This window comes from Pempheris klunzingeri, chromosome 7 (assembly GCF_042242105.1).
Source record: "Pempheris klunzingeri isolate RE-2024b chromosome 7, fPemKlu1.hap1, whole genome shotgun sequence".
Classification (NCBI taxonomy): Eukaryota; Metazoa; Chordata; class Actinopteri; order Acropomatiformes; family Pempheridae; genus Pempheris; species Pempheris klunzingeri.
The window spans coordinates 25,320,330-25,333,451 of NC_092018.1; the positions used below are offsets into that span (position 1 = coordinate 25,320,330).

Sequence of the window (13,122 nt, forward strand, 5' to 3'; positions counted from 1 at the left end):
ATTGAGTTTTGTTTTGTCTGGATTAAGTAAATGAAATACAGTGGAAACTGCTTATAGTGATCACATCTGTCTGGGTCAAATTGATCCCTAAGTGGATGATTATCATGACCACATTTTTTCTATTTTTCATTTCTCATGCAGATTACTATCTAAATCACATTTGTATATTTATAACATGAATATAGAGTGATGAAATGCACCACTTCGCTAATGACGTTACACATTACTTGACCTGTCATTATCAATCTACATGAAGAGGGCGGCTTAAACCGCAGGTGCTTTCTGCAGGTGCACATTAGTATGTGGATTTTGTGAGCTTTGAACAGAACAAGGCTACCTGCTTCCAGTGTTTCTGCCAGAACAAGCTACCCAGCTGATTAATCATTTGCTCTTTAAAGTATCAGACAATTGGGTAAAACTTTCTCAAGCTCAAGGTGACATCTTCAAATGTCTTGTTTTGTCTGACCAACAGTCTAAAACCCAAACATATTCAATTTATAAACTTAAGCAACAATACAGATCAGCAAATCCTTACAACTGAGAAGTCAGAGATATGATGATGATGGATTTCTGCTTGAAAAATGGCTGAAATGATAAATTGATTATCAAGAAAGCAGCCAATTTATGACCATCAACTAACAAAAAAAAGTTGTCCTTATCGCCCACTCGTAAGCTCAGTCACTAATGAATTATAACATGGTACAATGCAACAGACAAAATAATGGATGCCCATTAGCTACAAACTTCACAGAGCTCTTTATATAATAACCGGCTGCTTTTGTATTGTCTTTGTGTCCCAGTGCATCGCTGCATTATGTAACATAAAGACGGCTCACAGAGTTGATGCTCTCACACGCTAATAACAGTTGACTGTCAAAGTGAAAGTACAAACCATCAACCAAAGCTAAATTACCAGACCGCCTCTTTCTCCATCAAAAGGCCTCCCACGCTTCTTTTGACCAACACACCTGACCTGCCTCCAACCGACGATCCACACTCCTGTCTTCACCAGCACTGCTACTCAAGATCTGACTTATTTCCTCCCAGTCTTCCTCTGCAGGATCACATCTAAATGAGCGATTTCCAGACTTGCTTTTCTCCGGGTTACTCTCACCCAGGAGTGAAAGAGTTCACAGAGGGATGCTGTGACAGACGAGGCCTACCTTTTGATGGCTCTGCGCGCTTGGGCAGATCCAATGTGTCGTAGTTTTTGTCATTCTCACCGTTTTTTCTGCCTGGGTAGAGTAGAGAGGAGGGAAGACGATGTCAGTGTCATATCCTAAGACAACTGTATTATGAAAAACAATGTTGCTGACACCGGGGTTAGACCGATATGGGGAATGCTGATAAAAATACTTTTAGACTGAAGCTGCAAGTAGCTTAGATTCAGTGTCTTCAAATTGAACCAAGTTCATGTTTTCAGCATGACATATCGGTCTAATCCAGATCTACACATCCACCCACAAAGCATGAATGTTTGCATGTATACACAGTGTGGAGAACTAAAAGCGTGATATGTTCAAACACACATTCCCCACTATTTTCTATTGAACACCAGTATGTTCACAAAGATGAACCATAAAAACCAAAAATGTATGATTGCAAGACCACACACACACACACACACGCACACGCACGCACACGCACACGCACACACACACACACACACACACACACACACACACACACACACACACACACACACACACACACACACACACACACTAAACTTTCCCACTGTAACAGCAGTAATTCCTAAGTGAATACACTCCTTGAATAATGCAGTGGAGAAGAGGAAATGGAGCAGGAGGGGTGTGGGTGTTTGCAGCTCAGCTGGCTAATGGTCATCTCACATGCACATGGACATGCCCATGGGACAGTACAGAGACACGGAGACAAAATGGCTGATTCCTCAACTAGATGGAAGTGAAATTTCCAGTCACTGCAGTTGTTCCCTAAATCAGGTTTAAAGAATGTTGTGGTTTCACTGAAATAAGCTGTCAGCTAGTTAGTGCTTTCGATTGCAACAGTGAAACTGAGAAGATGAGCAAACCAATTGATAGATGAACTAAAGAAAACTGTGCATGAACTAATTTTAGTATAACAAATGAAATGCACGAAAGGTGGATATTGTGCCCATCAAGCCCCAATTGGGTACAGGTACAGACAGAAAGGACAAGTCGTCCACAGACTAAGTTCTTTTCAGAATAAGGACAACCTCTCCTTTTTTTCTTAAAAAATTTGAATGGTTTACTTGTCTTAACATCTGAAACATCCGCTCAAACTTTTGACTATCCACTGTGGCAAAATAAACTCTTATGAACTTATGAAGTCTGGCCAAATAAACGCTGCTTGCTCTATTAGCAAAATTTGCTATAATAATTGAATCATATTGGTAACTACCTAGAACACCAACAATGCTGCCTGAAAGTATCTCAAAGGAATAGTTTGACATTTTGGGAAATCCATTTTTCACTAATACTGAGAGTATAATATCACTGTCACGTCGCTTTACGGCGCTACAGACAAGCTTAGGTGGAAGCAGGGGGAAACAACAAGCATGGCTCTGTATTAAACTAACAAAATCTGCCTATCAGCACCACCCTAATTCACACATTGTTCACTTGTGTACACATACTGAAGAGCATTACAGGTGCTGGTAGGCATATTTTCTAAAAAAAAAAAACACATTGGACAGAACCAGGTTTGCTGTTTTCACTACTAATAGAAGTTTAGCTAATTCAAGCTGACTTCTGGGTCTGGCTCAATGTTAATGCACAGATGTGAGAGTGGTATCAATCTTCTAACTCTTAGAAGATTACTACCACTCTCACTCTTGTCAAGAAAGTAAATAACAGTATTTCCCAGAATATCAAACTACTCCTATTGTACCTAGCAAAGAACTGTTTCTTGGGTAATACTATGAATACCTTGAAATGTTTGCAGGGAAACCACCAAAATTTAGGGGTAGCGAAATACTTGAATATTGGTTGCTTCAATATAAACAAACAAACACACACACACACACACACACACACACTAACAGGGTCTGCAGCAGAGCTTGACATATGACATTTATGCTCAATACAAAGAGATTTTAGAAAAAGGGCTCAAGTTGGATATGTAGATGTTGAAATGAGTTTTGTCTGGAGTCCAACAGGCATTGCACCTCGGTTCAATCATAGATTAAGGCAAAAAAAAATTTGTTTTAATTTTCACTACAATGTCATTGACTCATCTTATTAGTCAAGCTCTACTTTACACCTTGAGAGACTACGATGGACTTACCTGTTTCACCATATACTTCTTTTACCTTCCACCTATCATTGAGGACCAAGGTACTACTAATTGTAACAGACTGTGAAGACTGGGAGGGATGGAGTCTATAATACTTGTAGGTATGGGTAGATATGGTGAAGGAAAGCATGTGGAATGAGTGAAACAGCCCAATTTTCTGAAGTACTTGGAAATTTCTCTGGATTCTGGAGGACATCCGAAACTACTTCTAACTATATTCTACAGCCAGGGGGAAGGGAGGAGGGAGTAGAAGGAGAGCTGAAGTGAGAAGGGTTGAAGGGGGAACACTCACCTTGATTAAACCATTCCTCTATAGTTAGCCAAGGAAGCAGCAGCAATGCCAAAAAACACAAAGCAGGGAGAAGAGAGAAGAGGCATGGTGAAAAAGACGCGTGTGCGTGTGTCAAGTAGCTGTGCAATAGATGTGAACAGTTTTTCACAAAAAGAAGACATCTTTTACTGGACAGGGAAGGTAAGAAAGCGAAGGGGAAGGAGGAGAAAAACAAAATAAAGAAAGAAGTAGAGTGAAGAGAGAAAAGAGAAGTGCTTTTGAGACTGAAAAAAGGCAAGATGGGAACCCATTAGTAGTCCATAGGTGTTCTCTGGGAAGCATGTTCACAGAGCTGGCATCAGTGGAATGGCTTTTTAGGGAGAAAGTGAAATAGCCAGAAAAGTGTGAAACATAAAGTAAAATAGGAAAAGATATGATGACAAGCTAAAAAGAGAAAAAGAAAGAAAAGAATGTAAAAGAAGAAAGAAATCAGCTTCCACTGTCAGACAGTGTGGCAGCACAGGGGAGTCAAAGTGAAACGTGTACATAAAACACATTAATGCTGCATTAAAATTATCGAATGGGAAGAACAGGAATGAGCTCAAAGAGATGGAAATAACAGACTGCTTAAAGTTAAAACAAAGCTGGAGCTGCTGTGCACGTGTTGATCACAATAATATATTTCATGCAGAATGTGACATTAAACTGAATAAGTGGCCAAACTCAACCAACTTTAGGTAACAAATTACCAAGCTTTTTTTCCGAGTGTTGCTTAACTACCGCCTCCACACTCCTTTATAACTGCGTTTTAATGTTTCTGTACCTAAGCCTCGTTTTGTGAAAGAACACCTTCAGGGTCTGCAGCAGATAAACACGTCTCATTAGTCAATGTGTGTGAGTGTGCATGTGTGAAAGTATCTGCGTCGTTAATTGGTGTCTTTATAATTCTGGATACATGTAAGCTACTGTGTTGTCCTGACCCCTGAACCAAAAGGATTCTCCAGTGAGTCGTTAGAAGTCGAGGGTCACTGGCTGGTGGTCACACCTCATTGGCTGACAGATTAATGGCAGCCATTACTGTTGTACAGCGGGGAGATAACAGTGTCGTTTAGCTAACAGCCTGGGAGAATGCTGATTAGGATGTGGCTAACAACACGCGTGTACACGGCACATCTGTTAAGGAGAGTCGATAACGGCTGCACGCTCCTGACGCAGACGGTGCCATGATACGCATCCATTGTGGTTGAACAAAAATGTGTCATCACAGCCTTGTACTGAAGACGTGATAGTAAATGTACTGAATTCAAACTGCCTGAACTGGAGTGGCCTTGATCTGTTGTTTATCTGAGCTGGTAAGTGTCCCTGTATGCCATGTCTTTTTATGAATACTGTATACAAACCAAATATTATCTGGAACAACAAATGAACGTGATAAAGTAACTGATAAAATGAAAGGATTAAACAATGGACTAGAAATACTTCCATGTTTGTTGTTGTTTTCTAGCTCATTCATCAAACGAGCGAAAAGTTTAATTTATGTAAAATTGAAACCCTATTTTCATGAGAATGTCAAGAGAGGGGAATTGCATTGGAGACATCTGAAATACATAGTCTAGATGCACAATAGATGTGACAGATTTCGTCACATTTTCTAGCATGTTGTCATAGCCAAAGCGGATTTGTGTGAGCCCAGCGCTCATACAAAACCAGAAATGAACTGAAATACAACAAAGAGCAGGATGACAACAAAGCAAAGAATCATATCTCTGCAATCCAGCTGTTTGAATAACAGCTCTGCTCTCTGCCAATTATTTTTTACATCTTACAGATTTTATGAAGAAAATAATTAAAAGGCAAAAGGTGAAAAGAATAATTAGGAATACCAAAACGTTACATGCAGCTTCTAGCAATTATTTCTACATTTGTGAGGAACTTTTCCTATTAGTCCAATAAAAATCACAATTTTTATTATTTATTATACTTTAATTTTCTAGTATGATTCATTTTGCAATGGTAGCTTGACGAGTGTTTGAAGAGGCAGAAATCTCATTATGGAATTTCTCAAATGTACGATGGTAATTACTGGTAATCAAATTGCATCTGTCTCCCTCCTTCCTCCTTCTCACCTTTGGCTTTCTTTCCTCCGAAGCAGCCAGCGTCGTCCTTTTTCTTCCTCTGTGGTCCTGCTGAGCCAGGGGCCTGTAGCGCCGAGGGGTCCTGGAACTTTTCGGCCCCTGGCACCTCTTTGTGGACGTGGTAGGACAGGTTCCTCATGATACAAACACAGTTCTCCACAGACTACAAGGAGAGACAGACAGAGAAGTTATCATCTACAAGTACACCTGTGTGGTACTTCAATAAGGATCTCCCTGACTACTAGACACAAAGTGGAGGACAACTGAGGCCACATACTGTCCAGTTGCATTAACTAATATGTGTCCTACCTTGTTGTCCATGTCTTTCTTCCCCACAGCTGATTGGAGAGCGTGCAGCAGGGCGTCCACCAATCCCTCGCATTCCCTCAGTCTGCGCCGAGCCTCTGCCCCGTCGGAGCTCACATTTCTATAGGAAAAAAAGTCAGACACACACTGTCAGTAGGTATGAGGGAGGCATGTAGAGGAGCATGAACCACATTGACCGTTGGACATGTAATTGCTCTGAACTTTATATAAAACCTGCAGACAAGCTCTTCTGCTGCAGCAGCTTTACTTTCTGTAGCCATTCTGCGGCAGACGATTCAAGTTTTGGGAAGATTGTGTGGGGAGAATTGTATTATTTAAAATGATCATTTAAAAGGATTTCTTGCGAGTATATAAAATACAGTATACACACATAAACCCCCCAAACAAACAATTGAAGCAAGAGGTAGCAATTCTCTACTTACTATATTTACTTCTAGTGTTACTACAACCTCTAGTAGTAAAATTGTTACTACTATTTTACAGGAAGTCTTACTTTGCCATAATTAAAAACAGGACAACAGTCATAAAAACATCAAGACAAAAGATAAAGACCTTTGTATGAATCAATCAAAAACCTGAACACCATTAAAGACCGGATGACAATGTCTGGCAGATGTATGGAAAAGATGTACTGAAAAAGCCCAATATCAGCAAACCAGTACGAGTCGAACCCAGCCATGTGATCTTTGGTTCGCATGTGACCAGTGGCCTTTATCCTCCTTGTCTGCCCCAAAAGTAGAACATAATAAAGCCAGACTGCTTCAGGAATAATCTTAAGAAAATTATGAATATAAACTCAATTTTTTCTCCAATGGTAAATGCCATCCATGTTACATCAGCCAGCGCCCTGAGCACAGCTTCTATAAGCAGAGCAGCAGAGCTCCTGCAGTTTTAGTGCAGCCGTCTGACTGACTGTGAAAGGCGAGGCTTTAAAGAGGGTTAAGGGATAGCTGGGGCTCCCTGCTCCTCACTGGGGACTTCATTTATGAGGGCTTCAAACCCACATAATCCCATTAGCCGACCCCCAGTTAGTCCTGTGGAAGAGTGGCAGCCTAGTGGAGGTAAGCATAGCCGGAGAGCTGTATGGTGCTGTGTGGAGTGACACACATATCACATCAAACGCTGCTACAAATGCTTTGCTTTTACAAAAAAAAAAAAAAACACAACTGCAAAGCCTAATTGTGCTATATTTTCATTAGAATACGTGCTCACTCATTAATTTACATGTGGTGTGCCAGTGGGTGTACACGTCCACCCACTGGCCGACATACTGAATAAAATTTGCCAAACACACCCAGAGACACACGTACAACCACATCACTTGCACTACACCTTGTCAGCTTCTTGGCCAGTGTATGAGTATCTCTGCCATTTGCCTATGAAGTGGAGACCCACAGAACCATCCTGCAGTCTGTGCTAATTAAAACTAATCTTTGGTGGGGACGAGGCAGACAGCACCGGCCATCTGGATCGGCTCATAAACCAAACCCATCCGTCTTCAGCTGTCAGAGAATGGTCACCATCTCCCCTGTAAACGGATCCAGAGGAGCGTCCGCCTCAGATTTATTTGACAGGAGTGTGTTTCGGGGCAGACAGACAGAAGAGTTTTATTGTCAGCTGTTTCATTTCCAGGAGTCTTTCAGCGAACAGTTGTCTCAGTGGAAGGTTTATAGACCGTGCATCTGTCAGTGCAGACAGCGCAGGTGCTGCTGTCACTGGACAGGTTATCTGGTGGTGTGGTATTTAGTTTTTAGTGGGGGTTAAAGTCTGTAGCTACTGATGATTATTGATCTATCCGGGGGTTTACCATCTGTTGTTGTGTTACTGCACAGTAAAGTTCTAATTCAATCACACATCAAGACATCACTGTTAATTAATAATAAGGTAAAGGAACAGACCTCTACTATAAGAATTTATTTTAATAAACTAACAAAACAAATGGTGACATAATATCGTGGTCATATTCTAAGCAACTTAAAAAAGTGCAGTTTTAAACTAATATAAATATAGATTCATATAAAATAAATCTGATTGTGTTTAAAAGTAAATGTAGCTTTTGTTTCAGTGCTTCAATGACAAAGGCACACACATGACATCATGCATTGATTCCGTTCTGCATCTAATCGCTTTTCCCTGCATACGAGGCAGTGCGGTGCGGGACAGCCAGCTTCCCCTGCACATAAGAAGCCATGAGCCCAGTAACATCCAGGGCAGCTTTTTAAGCTCTTCTGGTGAACCCACTCAGTTGACTGAGTCTGTGTTGAGGGCTCATGGCAGCATTTCCTTTGGTGCTGTTCAGAGAGACCTTGCATGCCTTGCTCTGACTGTCTCTGGTTCTGCGTGCTGTATGCCAGTAAAACTCACGTGCTGGAAAATGTATGGCGTTGCTATAACAACCAGCAACCTTGAGGAGTCATGTCCCCAAGCCCCGACAGCACATTTATGACAGCAATGTTGTTGTCTCAGTCTTTACAACTTTGGTTCAAGCCGAAGTATATACAGTGGGGCAAAAAAGTATTTAGTCAGCCACCAATTGTGCAAGTTCTCCCACTTAAAAAGATGAGAGAGGCCTGTAATTTTCATCATAGGTACACTTCAACTATGAGAGACAGAATGAGAAAAAAAATCCAGAAAATCACATTGTCTGATTTTTAAAGAATTTATTTGCAAATTATGGTGGAAAATAAGTATTTGGTCAATAACAAAAGTTCATCTCAATACTTTGTTATATGCCCTTTGTTGGCAATGACAGAGGTCAAACGTTTTCTGTAAGTCTTCACAAGGTTTTCACACACTGTTGCTGGTATTTTGGCCCATTCCTCCATGCAGATCTCCTCTAGAGCAGTGATGTTTTGCAGTGCAGGATTTGAGTCCCTGGCGGCGTAGTGTATTACTGATAGTAGCCTTTGTTACTTTGGTCCCAGCTCTCTGCAGGTCATTCACTAGGTCCCCCCGTGTGGTTCTGGGATTTTTGCTCACCGTTCTTGTGATCATTTTGACCCCACGTTGTGAGATCTTGCGTGGAGCCCCAGATGGAGGGAGATTATCAGTGGTCTTGTATGTCTTCCATTTTCTAATAATTGCTCCCACAGTTGATTTCTTCACACCAAGCTGCTTACCTATTGCAGATTCAGTCTTCCCAGCCTGGTGCAGGTCTACAATTTTGTTTCTGGTGTCCTTTGACAGCTCTTTGGTCTTGGCCATAGTGGAGTTTGGAGTGTGACTGTTTGAGGTTGTGGACAGGTGTCTTTTATACTGATAACCAGTTCAAACAGGTGCCATTAATACAGGTAACGAGTGGAGGACAGAGGAGCCTCTTAAAGAAGAAGTTACAGGTCTGTGAGAGCCAGAAATCTTGCTTGTTTGTAGGTGACCGAATACTTATTTTACCGAGGAATTTACCAATTAATTCATTAAAAATCCTACAATGTGATTTCCTGGATTCTTTCCCCCCATTCTGTCTCTCATAGTTGAAGTGTACCTATGATGAGAATTACAGGCCTCTCTCATCTTTTTAAGTGGGAGAACTTGCACAATTGGTGGCTGACTAAATACTTTTTTGCCCCACTGTAAAAGTCAAACTGATTTTTGCTGAAAGCATAGAAAGTCAAAAGACTTTGGTGATCCCTTGACTTTTCCTCTAGTGTCACCATGAGAGTTGGTGTCAGAGTCACAGTTGGTAAAGGATAAATGGACTAGAGTGTGTAGTGCTTTTCTACCCTATTCAACCACTCAAAGCGCTGTAACACTACATTCACTTTCACACACCATTCATAGACTAATACCATGCAAGGAGCCAAGCTGCTCATCAATGACTAACTATTCACATGCCCTCGTGTCACCCTTAGCCTGTCCCAGCACCCATTAAGGGAAGATTGCTGAGGATAAGATGTTTATTCACACAAATCATGACTAAATCTCATAATCCACACATTTATAGTAGTTTAGATGAGGCAGCGTGTAAGATATCCATGTATTTGTGTGTTTGTGCAAAGTCTTTGTCATTTATCTTATTTGCTCTTTTCAGGATAATATCAGCAGTACTGGTGTATTTGTTTTCTAAACACTTGACTTCTCCCTCCTTTAACAGCAGATGGATTGATAGATTAGAATTAAATCCAATTAAATTATGTTTATTCACATTTTGAGAATACAATGACAAAATGTTAAAATACAATGATAGTGCAGTTCAAAGAGAAACCTGGACATTCTCTTTTCTGCAACAACCAAGTGCAGAAACCAAAGGAATACATTTCTCTTGAAAGCACAAAGTCTTATAAATCAGGAAATAGTTAGCTCTGTGAAAAATGTGTTTTTTTTAGACTTGGTTGGTTTTTATGTGCCGTGCACGTGTTGTTCTTTTTTAATGTCAGTAAGAAAAGCCAACACCACAACATATCAGTGCCATTTCATAAAAGGCCCTCTCTTTAAAAGTATTCAGGTCGTGAAATTATTCATGTATACCATTTTGGTGGCATTTCACAAATCAGGAAATTTGGCCTTTTCTGGTCTTGTTACACCTGCACCAGTGACAGCTGTGAGGAGTATTATATTATTGGAGGGTGAAAGAATAAGTAGGTGTGCATTCAGAGGTCCGTCTGTGTCTGTACAGCCTGTCACTGTGATCTGGACGTGTCTTTGGTGTGTCTGCTTTATCAGATGAAGTGTGGGTGTGAAGGTCACTCAGAGTCGTGTGGCCATCAGAGGACAATAGAGCAGCTGGGATGAAAAGACTGGAGCAGGACTGATGGAGACTGATGGAGATGGATGGAGACATGGCTGACCTCTGCTATCGTCTTGCAAGGTCAATGGCGCACTGAAGGACCATATGTGTATCCTGGAGGAAGGTGTCCTTTAGGTTTTATCAATACTGATTTCATTACTGATTCAGCTTTTGGGCTCTGCTCTTTATTTAATCCTTGTTCAAATTCATCTTGTACTATTGGAACAAGAAAATAAATTAAAACTTCGAGTGGTTACAGCAGAAGTGTTGGAGAGCTTTGTTGAACGTCATTCCCCTCCCTCCCGTTTCCTGTTTGCCTCCACTGTCACTACCTGATAAAGGAAAGAAATCTAAAGATGCCAATCTTGAATATAATTATAAATACATAAACTATGTTAAATGTTAAAAAGCCAAATTCAAATTTATAGTCAGCAGATGTCAGCAGCTAGAAACTCACTTCATAGACCTATTTCACTCATTAATAAGATTAATGACGACCAAATTCCTTTTAGCTGCTACAGTTTCAGGGTCCTGGCATATTGGCTCACTGTCACACAGCCATGGCTTCCTTGGACACTTAAATAGAACAGAGCCAAATGTCTGTAACAGCCAGACATGTGGAAAAGATTTCAAAGATCTCAGAGAGAAGCTGCAGCAGCTGCTGGGAGGTTGTCATGTTGATCAGTGAAATATGATGAGTTGTAATTCCTGTAAGTCATCCTAACCTGCACAGTTGCTTCGATCTCATCCATGCCTCTCTCCATTTTTGTGTCACGTTTTGGATCACCAGTTTTGTTGTGTTAATCCGGCCTATAAAGCTCTGGTTGACTTTTTCGGGAAACACCCTCAAGAAGCACAAAACCAGTGATCATCAACATGCCGGTGTTAAACGAATGTAATGAACTAGATGTCACTGCATAACTGCAGTCATTCATCCTCTTGGATAACCTGGATATTTGTGCCACATTTCATCAACAGACCAAAATTCCCTTCCCAGCAAAGCTAAAAAGACCAATATGAGCACTCTGTCTCGTCATGGGTGAGTGGAGCTTTTGCTCGTGAACACGTTTTTACTTGAGTTGGACATCATGAACATTACATCTGCTTCACAGACTTCTCCTCACATTAAAATATGTTGCACACTGAACAAGTGCAAGCACTGATGCACATGGAACCCCGGCAGCTAATTGTAGAATTGAAAAGCACTTTTATTCCCATTTTTGTACCAGGACCAGTTCTAATTCAGAAGAACAAGCTCTTGATACGTAACCCTAACAGACCATCAACACTACCACACACACACACACACACAGAGTTTCCCCTTTACTGAGCCCACAGCGTAAACACTGTAAATAAGCTGGCCCCTTATCGACAGAAGAGACCATTATAATAAAACTATCCCTGGCTTTATTGAGGTGTAAGCTGCGTCTCTGCTGGCGTGAGTAAACAGACTCTCCCTGACATCAGCACTTCTCCCCAGCGCACAAACCCTGTGTCTAGGCAACTGTGGGCTTGGTCACAGTTACCATGGAGACCTATTCTTGTCAGCAGTGCCTACGTCGAGGGTTGCAGGAGTGAGAGCGACGGGGAGATATTGTGATATGTGACAGCAATGAGATATGTGGCATCGGGGATGACAAGGTTTGGATATGGTGTAGAAAAAGATGAAAAAACAATGCAATGCGTCTGCACAAAAAGACAGACAGACTATGACAGATGACAGAAAGAAATAATAAGGAAGACAATGAGAAACAGTAAGAGGCAGTGAGAGGAGGATTCCCACTGTGGTCCTGATGTAAAATTCCATGACTTCTCTATGACTTTCCTCAGCTATAACAGAGTGCTTTCATTTATTCCCTCTTGATTCATTAATGCTGCTCATCAGCTCAGCAGAAAATGTTCTAAAATTAAAGTTTCCACACTTTATGCAGCCACAGAAAACGAGCTAATGCAACGCAATAATGTGTGAAATACATTCTGGTGCTTTCTGTCTGAGCTGGATTTGGATGTTATATTGTTCTGGATGTCAACCAGCAGCATCTACTCCTGGAGACGCTCTACCCTGGATTATAGTCTAGATGGGTTTGGCCGGCCCAGGAGGAGACAGCACAGCCAGGCATGAGGCGTGCTAACCCACATACACACTCTCTGTCTGTCACAATTTACTAAAGTCTGTCATTTTGAGTCTGAAGCCAAAATGACAGATTCAGCAGGGAAGGTAGAAGAGAGGAGATACTTGGAGAGTGACAACTACTTGGAAGTTAATAACAGGAATTTAACATTGTTTCACTCAAGTTGTCATCCACAGTTGACGCCAGCATTTAAAAAACTGAGGCAGGGAGGATGTTTGACTGAAGTTGTGCAGGTTT

General features: G+C 41.2%; 1 protein-coding gene across 3 annotated transcripts in view; it reads right to left on the reverse strand.

The window, feature by feature from the left end:
* Positions 1-13,122, reverse strand: part of arvcfb (ARVCF delta catenin family member b) — a 97,818-nt gene that overhangs the window by 28,442 nt on the left and 56,254 nt on the right. For 2 of the 3 annotated variants that reach the window (XM_070834257.1, XM_070834255.1), the window contains 3 exons: positions 6,013-6,130; positions 5,695-5,866; positions 1,164-1,235 (listed from right to left, as the gene is read on the reverse strand). In XM_070834257.1, the coding sequence (XP_070690358.1) occupies positions 1,164-1,235; positions 5,695-5,866; positions 6,013-6,130 (362 nt within the window). Of the gene's footprint in view, positions 1-1,163; positions 1,236-3,589; positions 3,608-5,694; positions 5,867-6,012; positions 6,131-13,122 lie in introns of all 3 variants that reach the window. The other variant, XM_070834256.1, reaches the window with a different exon arrangement.